The sequence below is a fragment of the Nanorana parkeri genome, unplaced genomic scaffold, assembly GCF_000935625.1.
Source record: "Nanorana parkeri isolate BGI_ZX_2015 unplaced genomic scaffold, ASM93562v1 scaffold19, whole genome shotgun sequence".
Classification (NCBI taxonomy): domain Eukaryota; kingdom Metazoa; phylum Chordata; class Amphibia; order Anura; family Dicroglossidae; genus Nanorana; species Nanorana parkeri.
In genome coordinates, this window is record NW_017306287.1 from 3,886,080 (window position 1) to 3,900,219 (window position 14,140).

Genomic DNA, 14,140 nt, shown 5'->3' on the forward strand with positions numbered 1-14,140 from the left:
CCCGTCTGTGTACATAGGGGACAGGTGCCCCATCTGCCCGCAACTATTGGGATCAACTGTACATTTCAACTTCGGGACAGTCTGGAGAACGCAAAGACCCCCCCCTGTGTACAATGGTGACAGGTGCCCTCTGCCTGCATGTGTGTGGTTCAGCCTGCGCTAAAATGACTTTTTAAGGGGCAACCCTTGTGGGACCAACTGTATATATCAAATCTATGACAACCCAGAGAACACAAAGACTCCCCCCATATACATAGGTGTCAAGCTGAGTGGCCCAACATGCTATCATAAAGACCACAATACCCTGAAGGTCCCGTCACATATCTGTTATTAGCGATCTGTGCGTTGTGTTACAATAAATAGGCTGACCCTGATGCATGATAAACTGCACTTGCAACATTTTAAGCAATGCAGCTAAGTGTGTGTGTGTGTGCCGTATTAAACAAATGCCAGCAGATTGCATTTCATACCAAAGGTTAATGTGCGTTGCGGTAAAAACACGTGCTTTAACATACGCTACTGCAGCACGTAAGTAGGAAGCCACTCCATACAGTGCTTAGCAATGCGCTATAATGAACATAATCTGCAGCATCTGTTTACACCAAGAGAGGAAAAACAGAGGATGTCACCGCTGCCCCCGGCTCTGAAGATGCTGCTTGCCAGACTTCGGGCCCAATAACACCATAACGTTGCACTGAATACGCAGGATCCATGCGTTTAGGGAACCCTATTGCACAGCACCGCACACAAGGTGAACTGGGGCGTTGTGTTACCATTCATTTAAAATGGCACCTCAATGCACCTTCTAGTAAGTGTGCATTGCAGTGCACAGTACTGCAATAACGTGCGTTGTGCTGCCATGCAGTGGAGAAATGTTGTGCATGTACTATTTTTATCACCACGTGGCAATTCACTTAATTGCAGTAGCAGGCATTGAACGCACACCTACGTGGGGTGCCATTATGTAGGAACGGCATCACGGTGCAACCGCGCACCTAACGTGTGGTATAGTGCAATAAACTCCACGTAACTCTGTGGTGTGAATGGACCCTTACCAATATTAAACCTCTGGCTTCATTACTTTATAAGTCACTGACCTGAAACGAATGGACATCAGCAAAGTGTTAAGTCATAACTCCTGCCTGGGACTCAGAGTACTGAAGCCAGGGGATCAGCAAGACAGCCAGGGAACTAGTATTTTTTTATAAGGAATGGTCAGTAATGGCAGCTTCCATGCTTCCCCAGTACAGGTGTCCTTAAAATAAAGAAAAAGCTTATTGTGACTCTTCATTAACCAGGAAAACAGACGGTCCATAGTCCATGCTGGAAATCATCAATATTTCCAGGGACAGATGTGCTGATCACGGGACTGTCCTGGGTAATCAGGGGGCCACTACCAACTATGCCATGAGACGCCAGCACTAGCCGTATATTGGGCTTGTTGTGTATTTAGTGGCGGCTATACACAGCTAATAATAGGATATATGAGAAGGGACACGTAACCCATAGAGAGCAATGTGATCCTGGGGCCAGACAGCTCCAGCGTGTAATAATACACCTGCGTTGCACGGCGTGCAGCTTTACCAGCTGTATCCTGTGTCCTGGCACGAGAATGGATAACAGTAAGATCTGATTTATTGTCAAACACTACAAATTATCCAGCTGTACCTTCTGTGTGCTGTTTGATTAAAGGGAAATTACAGTATATTTTTAGGGGGTACAGAGAGAGGTTTCCAGGGGTTCCTTGAGCAGTGAGCAGCAGTGAATTGATTTCCAACGTACGCTGACCACCAATGCAAGGGCTTACGTCTACACTGACCACCAATGCAAGGAGACAATTATCCATTGACCACCAATGTAAGAGCTTACGTCTACACTGGCCACCAATGTAAGGGCTTACGTCTTCATTGGCCACCAATGTAAGGGCTTACGTCTACATTGGCCACCAATGTAAGGGGCTACGTCTACACTGGCCACCAATGCAAGGAGACAATTATCCATTGACCACCAATGTAAGGGGTTACATCTAGAAAGGCCACCAATGTAAGGGCTTACGTCTACACGGGCCACCAATGTAAGGGCTTACGTCTACACGGGCCACCAATGTAAGGGCTTACGTCTACACGGGTCACCAATGTAAGGGCTTACGTCTACACTGGCCACCAATGTAAGGGCTTACGTCTACACTGGCCACCAATGTAAGGGCTTACGTCAACACTGGCCGCCAATGTAAGGGCTTACGTCTACACTGGCCACCAATTTATGGGCTTACGTCTACACTGGCCACCAATGTAAGGGCTTGCGTCTACACTGGCCACCAATGTAAGGGCTTACGTCTACACTAGCCATTAATGCAGGGGTAGCCAAACTCCGGCCCTCCAGCTGTGGTGGAACTACAAATCCCATGAGGCATTGCAAGCTTCTCACAGCCACAGACATGACTGCCGGAGAGAGATGCATCATGGGATTTGTAGTGTCACCACAGCTGGAGGGCCGGAGTTTGGCTACCCCTGCATTAATGTAAGGGCTTACGTCTACACTGGCCGCCCAATGTAAGGGCTTGCATCTACGCTGGCCGCCAATGTAAGGGCTTGCGTCTATACTGGCCACCAATGTAAGGTCTTACGTCTATACTGGCCACCAATTTATGGGCTTACGTCTACGCTGGCCGCCAATGTAAGGGCTTACGTGTACACTGGCCGCCAATGTAAGGGCTTACGTCTACACTGACCACCAATGTAAGGGCTTACGTCTACACTGGCCACCAATGTCTTTTCTGTTGTGTTCAGGTGTGTGTGTGTGTTAGAAATTGCTCTGCCCTGGGTACTAGACAAGCTAGATACACCACATTCTTTTTTTTAAATCCCAGTTGAACTTTCAGTTTAAATCGGCATGTCAGACCTTTGCAGAGAGACCTCTGCTACCATACAAGAGCAGTGGTCCTCCTTTGCAGCATGCTGGCAGGGGACAGGCTTTTCCACTCAGGCTGTGGCTGTTTTCATTCTTGTTCTGATGACCCCGGAATGTAATCAGCCGATTTAAGCCGAACGTTCAGTTGGGCTTTACAATGTTCTACAACTTACCGATCACGCTAATGAACCCAGAGCTGCCGGTTGATATAATCCTTTTAGGCAGGGGTTCCCTGAGACCTGAAAATGATTTCAAGGGTTCCTACGGGGTGACAAGGTTGAGAAAGGCTGATGTATAGGATATGTACAGATGATTACTGTGTAACTTTATCCCATTGACTTGCGTTGAGGTTCAGTCATCTCTTGATTCTATTTTCCCCTCCAGCTCATGGACTTTCTGTAAACAGATTGGGAGCTCAGGGCTCAGTCGGGACACGCCGGCCTGAGACTGGTCAGCTCTGTAAACAAGGTGAGGCTTTTAATACCTTTTCACTTTCTGATTTTTCTGGTTGTTGAACCTAATTTGTCAGCCTGGAATCATGAACACGGCTGTGTATTAGATCATTCGTTGGCACGCAGTCCAAGGGCACAGTACACTTATGGCAAAGTACAACGTCCAGTGATCACCACTTTATAAAGCTGAGTTCCAGGGAGATGTAAAAACACCAAGCAAACCATAGCACACGGCTGTGAGGTGAGACAAATGATTGATTTCTTCTTTATTATTAAAAAAAAACTAACAAGTAGATGTAATATTTTGCAAAAAAGGTTCCTAAAGGGTGTGGAACCCCTGTATTCAATATGCTCATCCCTCCCTTTCTGCAGACAGTTTATCATGCTACTAAGAGGGATGAGCCAAGGGATCCTGACACCACCCTTATCCCCTTCCCTTACCCTTCTCTCCTCTCTTTGTTTCTTTTTGAACTACATTATTTTACACAGAGTGTCATGACGGTTCTAAATTTACTCCAATATCCATGTCACCTTCAGAGTAATTAGTATGTGCCATTGGTGCCTTAACTGGGAAGTTGGAGGATGCTCTACCTGCCTTTCTTTTCCATGCTAGGGTGAATACACCTTAAGTGGGGTTTCACTGGGGACAACAGAGATGGAGAAGGATCTTGGGGTCCTTATTATAGACCATAGACTCAGCAATAGCATGCAGTGCCAAGCTGCAGTTAATAAAGCCAGTAGTACATTATAATTTTGCCCCTTTACCAGGGCTGTAGCTAATGATTATTTTCAAAATCCATTAGTTAGCCGATTACTGTATTAAGTTCGGTTAATCGGATTGAAAAAATGGTTCCAGTGATGGACTACTAGTTTGTATTGAGATTGTAGTGCATCCCAGGAGCAAACTCTGAGCGGTGGAAGAAAAAAAAAAAGTGTGGTGTGCAATATAGTGAAATGGAAAGTGTAAAATTATACAGCGCAATGCAGAATACCACCAGCTATAGAGGAATACAAATCCCAGCAATAGTACATTATAACCGGTGGTATTCTGCATTGCGCAGTATAGAGGAATACAAATCCCAGCAATAGTACATTATAACCGGTGGTATTCTGCATTGCGCAGTATAGAGGAATACAAATCCCAGCAATAGTACATTATAACCGGTGGTATTCTGCATTGCGCAGTATAGAGGAATACAAATCCCAGCAATAGTACATTATAACCGGTGGTATTCTGCATTGCGCAGTATAGAGGAATACAAATCCCAGCAATAGTACATTATAACCGGTGGTATTCTGCATTGCGCAGTATAGAGGAATACAAATCCCAGCAATAGTACATTATAACCGGTGGTATTCTGCATTGCGCAGTATAGAGGAATACAAATCCCAGCAATAGTACATTATAACCGGTGGTATTCTGCATTGCGCAGTATAGAGGAATACAAATCCCAGCAATAGTACATTATAACCGGTGGTATTCTGCATTGCGCAGTATAGAGGAATACAAATCCCCGCAATACATTATACATACAGTGTATAATGTATTGCAGGGATTTATTGTATTCCTCTATAGCCGATGGTATATTGCTCTGTATAATATATAGCCCAATGCACCATCAGCTATAGAGGAATACAAAGCCCACTATCACAGCAATACATTGTGCTATGTGGGGGAAAGTGCAGGCTTACCTGAGCCGTCTTCCAGCGACTTGCTTCTGAGATCGAGCCTGTCTGTCGGTGGCTGCCGTCCTCCCACGGCTGCTCCTCTTTGCTTCATCTCCCCTTGCCGATCGTGGAGGCGGGCTGGTCTGGCAGCGGTGAGCATGCGGCAGGCAGCGTGTGGGGAGCCGCAAACAGGTCAACTAATCGAAAGCCGATTAATCGATGATGGAAAACGTTGACAACGTTTTCCATCATCGATTATAATTGACTTAGATTAGTTGCAGCCCTACCCTTTACAAATCCCTGGTAAGGTCCCATCTTGAGTATGCAGTTCAACTCTGGTCACTAATCCTTAGGTGGGATGTCCGTGAGCTAGAAAAAGTTAAGAGAAAGGCAACCAAAATAACGGGGGTGGAGGGTCTGAGTTATCAAGAACACCTACAAAATGAGGATTGTTCTCCTTAGAGAAGAGACGATTAAAGGAGAACTATAAGGTGAGTGAAAATCACTCAGCCTCATAGTTCTAGCCGACCTGTGACAATGAAACTGTCGCACGTCGGCTCAATAGATCGGGAAGTGAGCGAACACATACCAGCAGCATGATCACTTCTCGATCTATCCGTGCAGAGAGCCATGACTCTCACTCACAGCTCCCTGCAAGGATTCCCCCCCCCTCCCCGCTCCGATCCTCCAGTGCTTACTGGCGGAACGGACGGGGGAGGGTACAGCTGGCTCTGCCTCTAGATAGGCGGAGCCAGCTGTCCCTCACGCAGATGGGTGGATCCAGACAGAATTGTCGGGATCCGTCCCGGCTGCGGCGTCTCAGTATACCGCGAGCTGCAGCTCGCGGTATACTGAGCTTTGGGTGACGGGAGGACGCTAGTATGCGTCCTCCCGTTACCCTTAGGAGAACTATGGGGAAAAGCCCTGACCCCATAGTTCTCCTTAAGAGGTGACCTGATCGCAGTTTACAAACTCGTTAATGGGGGCATCAGTATTGGGAATGCACTACGTAAATCAAGTACCGTGAGGAAGACGCAAGGGCAAGTTGGAGGGGAGGCGGTATAATCATAAACTGCATAAGGGGTATTTTACTTTGGGAGTAAAAATGTTGAATTCCCTTCCATAGATAGTTGTATGAGCAGGAAACGTAAACTGCTTCAAAAAACACTTGAATGAGTTCCTCAGTTCACAAAACATACAGGGTTATTGAAATTGTGAGCAGCACACACAGACACACACACACACCATATAGGTTGAACCCGATGGACCTCCTGTGTCTTTATTCAACCTCGACTACTATGTAACCTTGGAAATTATGAATTTGTTGTGTTTTTCTTATTCTTGAGCCTAGTCATATGGGGCTAATGTATAAACGCTCCACCCAATGTAAAGTTGGGTGAATGCCACTCGTACGGTTCTCCTGCCATTAGATGGAGCATAGAAAATGCACCTCGGCTCCATCTAGTGGTGGGTATGTTGTGCAAACATTTTTGGGGGATATGTGATGGCATGAGACCTGTAATACCTTTTTGTTTTAGGAAGGCTTTACTGTGCTACGCGATATTTGTTCTTTTCCAATCCTTTAACTTCTTTCAGGTGTGAATGAGCGAGGAGGAGTGTCCCACTGCTGTCGCCGACACTGTTCTGCGTTTTCTTTGCCACGATGACATAGACACAGTGAAGGAGCTATGCGCCGACTGGTTCCCTATCGAGTGAGTGTGTTATCATAGAAGCCGCACTGTGCTACGCCAACAGGTAAAAGTGCGTAACCGTTTCTCTTTATCCCTTCAGGTATCCAGACTCCTGGTACAGAGACATCACCTCCAACAAGAAATTCTTCTCATTGGCAGCCACGTATCATGGGCAAATAGTGGGCATGATTGTGGCAGAAATAAAGAGCAGGACCAAAGTACACAAAGAGGCAAGGCAATGCATGCGGGGCTCCCTCTGCTTGTCGGGAAGGACTGCGATGTGACTGTTTTTTTTTTTGGTTTTTTTAAAATATGTTTTTGTTTTAAAGGATGGGGACATCTTGGCTTCATGCTTCTCGAGCGACACACAAGTGGCGTATATTCTTAGCCTGGGTGTGGTGAAGGAGTTCAGGAAACAGGGGATTGGTAAGGACCAGGATTTCCCTATTGCTGTCATTGTAGAACAAGACAACGTTTTTAGCAGACTGCATTCCCTGTGCAAGTTTAAAGGTTTTGACTCAAGCAGGGCTTTAATTATACACGATTGCAGGGGCGTCCCGAGGCCGGGTGCCACCCAGAGCGGGTACCCAGTGACACCCCGCTGTGATGTCATCGCGCATCATGCTGGCATCTTGGTGATGGATGCCAGCAGAGAGAGGAGGTGACAGTCACCCGGCGGGATAAGGTATGCCGCCGGGTCCCCTCCTCTCGCCCGAAACTGTTGGGGGCTCGGTCCATGACCGAGTGCCCGACTTTTCAGAGGGGGTCACACCAAAATGACTGTCAGTCATTCACCCATCCAATGGTGAAAAGAAATAGACACCGGCACTCCAATAGTAAATCGATTACGTCTATTTATTGACGTACATCAAAAGCAAAATAACACACTTCGGGGACACACAGGAACCCCTTCATCAGGCAAAACAAGCTGATACTTTGTTGGACGTGCGGTCAGGAGTGCAATGGGTACATGGACTATATCCCTCCAATGGTGTCAACATGACCGAGTGCCCGACTTTTCAGAGGGGGTCACACCAAAATGACTGTCAGTCATTCACCCATCCAATGGTGAAAAGAAATAGACACCGGCACTCCAATAGTAAATCGATTACGTCTATTTATTGACGTACATCAAAAGCAAAATAACACACTTCGGGGACACACAGGAACCCCTTCATCAGGCAAAACAAGCTGATACTTTGTTGGACGTGCGGTCAGGAGTGCAATGGGTACATGGACTATATCCCTCCAATGGTGTCACCCGGGTGCGAGCCGCACCCCCCTTGTGACGCCACTGCACGATTGGACTACCAAAGGTAGACCATTAACCAGGGCAGGAGGTCCACTAAGCCACTCCAGGTACAATGACAGAGCACTGAACTTGAGAGATACTTTTGGAGTGTTATGCATCCGTAGTTTGAAGTAAAGACTCGCTCATTAATTAGCTGAACTGATAAAGACAATCAGAACCAAGACTGCCCTGCATGAGAATGGAGCTACAGAACCACCAATATCTACCATTATAATGTACTCTTTACATGGTCTAAATAGGTTATGGCCTCGATATCCTGTTTTAGGTTGGGTCCTTTTCCTTGCAGGATCCTATGGAGCCACTCTTGTTTGTGATAGTAAGCTGTGTGTAGAAAAGAAATAGATTACATCTATTTATTGACGTACATCAAAAGCAAAATAACACACTTAGTGCACTAAGTGTGTTATTTTGCTTTTGACGTACGTCAATAAATAGACGTAATCGATTTACTATTGGAGTGCCGGTGTCTATTTCTTTTCTGCATTACTTTGACGGTGGCCATCCGTCGACTACTGAGCACCCAGGATACTTTGTTGGACGTGCGGTCAGGAGTGCAATGGGTACATGGACCGTAGTAAGCTGTGTGTGCCCCACAAACACACAAACAAACGTAGAAATACCTTGCCGCACTCCTTACCGGGAAGCCCCAAATTAAATAAGGGGGGGTGCTCGCAGTGACCGCGGATGGCGCCACCAAACAAAAATGTAAAGAAATACTTTGCTGGACAATGTATATTTGATTGATCTGTATTATTGAAGAACGTTTGAGAGTTTACTTTACCTCCAGCAAGGAAAACGCACTTTATTCTGTATGCATTAGAATCAATATCTACTCCCATCGGTCCAGTGCTATGACACACCTAATAGACTTTTGTACAGTGGTGGGATAGTGATTACCTGAGGGAGAGAAATCATTGTCAGAATAAGCCCAACGTGTTACTTCTGCCTCTTTTTGTGGCTCAGACCTGTGAAGAACATTGCATATTGATGACATGACTTGTCAATGTAACTCGTATTTCTCCTCTCAGGTTCCCTGCTACTGGAGAGCTTGAAGAGTCACATCTCCAGCACTGCCCAGGATCTGTGTAAAGCTCTGTACCTGCATGTCCTGACTACCAACAGCAGTGCCATCCGCTTCTATGAGAACCGCCACTTCCATCAGCACCATTACCTGCCCTACTACTACTCCATCCGTGGTGTGCTGCAGGACGCCTACACTTATGTCTTATATCTTAATGGTGGTCACCCGCCCTGGACAGTAATATATCCTTCAGTGGACATGGCTGACAAAACTATCTTCATGCATTATTTTACCTTACTGGCATCTGCCGGGTCAAATCTGTTGCAAACGAATGTATATTTTATTAGCTGTGTTTCTATAGTGTCAACATTTACTATACAAGAAAAGCACATTTCACTGCTAAGCTTAGGCCTTATTCACACGGGCGTGCAGATCCATACGGCATGTACGCCCATGCAGAGACCTGCTCTCGGGAGGGGCAGGTGCAGCCGCCTGTACATCCCTAAGACAGGATGTGGCTACACACCGAACTGAATCATGTTGGTCTGGGTGCATGCACTTGGACGCTGACTGTCTGCATCCAAGTGCGTGCATCTGGTCCTGCATGAATGTGCAGGTTCGGATTGGCGTGCAGCTGTTCCTCATATTTTACATTATGACCGATTTCACAATAAAGAAGGATTCTGGGAATTTAAAAATCTTACCCTTGCAGTGGGGATACCACTTCACTGGAAGGGTTAAGTGCTCATTTTGGTCTTGAGGCTCAAATTAAAGCAGATATACCCGCCTAATCCTCGGTCCGACGGCGGTCAGCACTCACCTCTCTCCCTATTCCGCTTCAGCTGTGGAATGTCCCTTTGTGTCCTCACGTCTAATTCAAGTCATTTAACCTGCATAAGATGTGATGACGTCTGTAGTCCTCAGACCGCCAGAGCCCAGGGGAGAAGAGGCTGCCGCCACTGGTTTAGCAGCTTCAAAGAGGTTCCCACCGCACTCCTTACTGGTATGTCCCTTTTAAAGTGGGTTTTGCAGTAAAAGTGGATGGCACCACTTCAAATCCAAGTATGCCTGATGAAGGGACCCTGAGTGGCCCCCGAAACGTTGCTTTGTGACGAGATGTGTGTACATCAATAAAATGACCACTCGTGGAAGATTATACTTTGTGTGCTGGTGAGATACTTTACTACTTGGTTTAGCAGCCCGTCAGGATCGAGGATCAAGTGAGGAGGTGCAATTAACCCACTGCAAGGGTTAAGCATGCACATAGTATTGATTAGAGCCTCAGTGGTTACTTCTCTGCCCCTTGCACATATAGGGAAGAGTGACTATTTTGGAGCTGGACTTCTTAGAATGCTGAGTCCACTGAAACTCAAACATGGGGGGGGGGGAATGAGCATGTGATTTAAATTCCCAGCAGCTTTCCAAAAATGCTATTTATTTTGCATGGACTTTGATTCAACAATATATCATTCCTGTTTCTCGACTCGTGTCGGCCTCCTGAAATAGAGTACACAACACGGAAAGACAGATATGCCCCCACCCCAAGAATTTTCACGTTTGGCTTTTTGTATTCCTTGACTGCTGTTCACGGACTATATTCAGCATCTAGGCTCTGCGCTGGCTGGTCTCAGCCCCTGTTCTCTTCCCCAGAGGATCTACCGTCAGGCTCACACCCTATTGCGGAGTTTGCTACCCTGGTCCGGCATCTCTGCCAAGAGTGGCATCGAGTACAGTCGCACCATGTGACCACAGGTAATGTAATAACTGGGGAGAGCTACTCCTCTGTCCCAACAATTCGTTATTTATTTTACATAGATGAAATGCTTTGCCGTCCTCTTGACCCGATAAGGTTTTTCTGAGGAAGTATAGTGTGCGGCCTTACATGTTTGTACTGCTGTGGAAGGAGACCGGGCCTGGAGAGCGATCGCACCCTCGGCTGGAGTTGTGTGACAGACAGTAGCAATGGTGGAGTGTATCTACGGCAGGGGGGATGTTGCAAGTGCCACTTACATTTTATGTTTTGCACCTATGCCATCCTTACCTTCTGTATTTAAATGAAGCTGTCAGTCAGTATTAAACTTTTAACTCTTGCCAACAAGCAGGTGCCACAAGGTGCATTCTTATAACCTTAGCTACCCAGAAAAGACTTCTGTGCCTTTGTTTTATTTTGCAGCTGAGAGCTTGACATCTCTAATTTTGGGGCAAAGCCTTGCTACTGACCTGAACTCTTATGTCCATTGAGAGTGCCGAAGGGCTCATTCACACAGACTAAAAGTGCAACATGCAGTAGCTTGGATCACATGGTTGCGGACAGCAGTGGCCGCTCAGCCTGTATAAAGCAATGGCAGGCTGTTGCGAACCGTGGCTGTCCGCTGCTGTTCTCATGTACCTGCACATTCAGTGGTTACATGCAGTTAGGTACAGATGTCCGACCCTGGGTGCAATCTGTTGTCTAGGGGTGGTCATCTGTTTCTAACCTCAGATAACTGTTCAATGTGCCGGATACATGGGAACAGTAGATTTCCATGGCTCCTGACGGCTTGTCATTGCTGAACAACCACCTGCCATCCAAGCCACAGGATTTGCAGATTCTTGCCACATGTTGACATATTTAGGACATTCTCATTGGATTGGGAACGGGCGGAAGTGGAGGGGTGGCAGATGGGCGGGGCTTAACACATGATTGATCTATGTGATGGGGAATCTCTGCAGTGGAAACAGCCCAAAAAAACTAAAATTCACTAAAACTGGTGTCTTAGTGCTAGTCATAGGAGGTATGAATAAAGTCATTGGTTATCTCTTTTTTTTGTCTTCACAGATCTTTGAAGCTGCACCTCCCAGTGTGTGAGCGGCACAGTCTGCTCTGCCCATCTCCACGATGGGATGCTTGTCATTGTAGAGGTGTCACATGACTGCCTAAACACAGAACAGCAACACGTCTAACATTTGGGATACAGGGTCTGTGATCTAAATCACCTCTCCCAGCATTCTGGGATCTGCTTTGCACCCATGCACAAAATGAGAACTTAAAGGGATCTTCCTTTCCATTTTTCATGATCTCTGGCTGCTGCTTTCCCCCTTGTCCCTCAATACGCCCCTTTGTTAGAGGATCCCATTGTCCAGTGACGCAGGAAAGCAGCCTAAGTGTTTACCGTTTTGTAGCCTGGAGCTGCATGTTTTTTTAATACCTTTCCTTTTTTTTTTTTTTGCTATTGAAATTGTCTTCGTATCTCAGCAAAGGTCAGAGAGCGTCTGCTGCAGGCGTAACCACTTGCCTGCTTTCTAGAGTGTTATTGATGGGCACACAGCACTATGCAGCAGTTTATGAGGCCTCTGCTATGTAGAGGACAGATTCGCCCTTCTCCGTCTTCCCAATGTGCTAGCTGCAAGTAGAGTCTGACCGATTATACTGCTTGTGTGGCAGACTAGAGCCAATAGCTGTCCACTGCTGGGTTTGTGTGATACTGGTGTACCGTATATCAATATCTAATTAGCAATGGTGGTGTGCATGTGGTTCTGTGAGTTTGTTTCCCATTTTTATTTCATTTTAGACTATTTCAAAGGGCAGGGAAGCGTGCGTTTGACAAGGCCGGGTCTGCATTTGACAGGTATTATTATCCTATGACAAGACTGTAACTAATACCCCAGTTTGGCTTGATATAACTACATAAGATGGTTGCTAGTGGCACTGTGTGTCCATCCAGTACAACCCCTGTACTTCTGTACTTCCCTTTTTGTTTGCCCTCAGCTGAGACTTCAGCTTAGATCATTAGCTGAGGAGATCGCTGACATCATACATCACAATGTTACATCATCATCACAGTCTGCCAAGAACCTTGCCAGGGTGCCTTGGAATGCCTTCATGACAAGCTTAGTCATGGCTTCGGAAACACATATTGCAATATTCAATAAATGGGCAACCGAAACAAAGACCAGGGCATTTCTGTGGGGTAGATTGGAAAGGAAGGGGGGTGCATGTGCTCCGAACTTCAGAGCTTCAGTATCTTCATAGGCCCTGTCTGGGACTCTGGTGATGCCCTCAAGCAGGCGTAGGCAACCTTGGCACTCCGGTTGAGGTGAACCTACAAATCCCACAAGACTGTGACAGTCACAGGCATGACTCCCACAGACATGAAGGGATTTGTAGTTTCACCACAGCTGGAGTGCCAAGGTTGCCTTTCAGCGCCTTTTCCTCTTTCGTTGTGCATCCATAGAAGATTTAATGTCAGCAGCAGTTATTAAAGATTATGTGCTAGAGCTAATTGCAGTCACTCCTAGTAACCAATCAAAATGTATTCTTCAATAACCTGACAAAGCGGAATGCAACTCTGATTGGTTACTATGGGCCAGTACACTTTGGCAATGCGTTATTAATCATGCACAGTACTATTCCTCATCTCAAGCTGTTACATTTATTTCAAATCTCAAAAACATTAGCGGCCTCTGAGCTATAGAATTTGCTGTCAACGTGATGCTGATTTCCCTTTTTTTCCCCCAGATTAAAGTAGGTGAATGTGTTCCTTTTTTATTTTAAAGGCTTCTTTCTACAAATGGCTGGCTCCACTGTGTAAAGGTGGCAGGTTTACATTAAAAAAGAACTCCGGGCAAACAAAAAACATACCCTTGCAGTGGGGCTACCCCTGCGCTGCAAGGGTAGAGGGCTTGTTTTGTCTAGGGGACTCAATGCCTTTTTACTCACCTAATTCTCAGTCCTGCGGTGGTCAGCGCTCCCCTCTCTTGCCCCCCCCCTTCCTTAGCTCTAGCTATGGAATGTCATTTGGCATCCTCAAGTCAGTGGGCCCGCATAAGACCTGACGATGTCAGCGGTCCTCAGACCGCCAGAGCCCAGGGGAGAAGAGGCTGCAGGGACCAGTCTAGCAGCCTATAGGGAGCTGGCAGGACTGAGGATCAAGTAAGTAAAACAGCATTAACAGGGTCCCATAGACAAAATGAGACCTTAACCCTTGCAGTGCCGGGGTAACCTAACCGCAAAGGTACTTTTTATTTTTTTGCCCGGAGTTCTTTGTTAAAATGTATTTCCACTTTTGCAGGCAATTTTGAGAACCCCCCCCCCCCCCCCGCTGCC

General features: G+C 46.5%; 1 protein-coding gene across 1 annotated transcript in view; it reads left to right on the forward strand.

Moving 5' to 3' along the window:
• NAA60 (N(alpha)-acetyltransferase 60, NatF catalytic subunit) overlaps nt 1–12,508 on the forward strand; it is a 13,912-nt gene extending 1,404 nt beyond the window's left edge. The window contains exons 2-8 of the mRNA XM_018561469.1: nt 3,295–3,378; nt 6,627–6,742; nt 6,822–6,951; nt 7,051–7,147; nt 9,062–9,296; nt 10,644–10,806; nt 11,873–12,508. Of these exons, the coding sequence (XP_018416971.1) occupies nt 6,633–6,742; nt 6,822–6,951; nt 7,051–7,147; nt 9,062–9,296; nt 10,644–10,800 (729 nt within the window). The 5' untranslated portion in view covers nt 3,295–3,378; nt 6,627–6,632 and the 3' untranslated portion in view covers nt 10,801–10,806; nt 11,873–12,508. The remainder of the gene's footprint in view (nt 1–3,294; nt 3,379–6,626; nt 6,743–6,821; nt 6,952–7,050; nt 7,148–9,061; nt 9,297–10,643; nt 10,807–11,872) is intronic.
• The last annotated feature ends 1,632 nt before the right edge of the window (nt 12,509–14,140 follow it).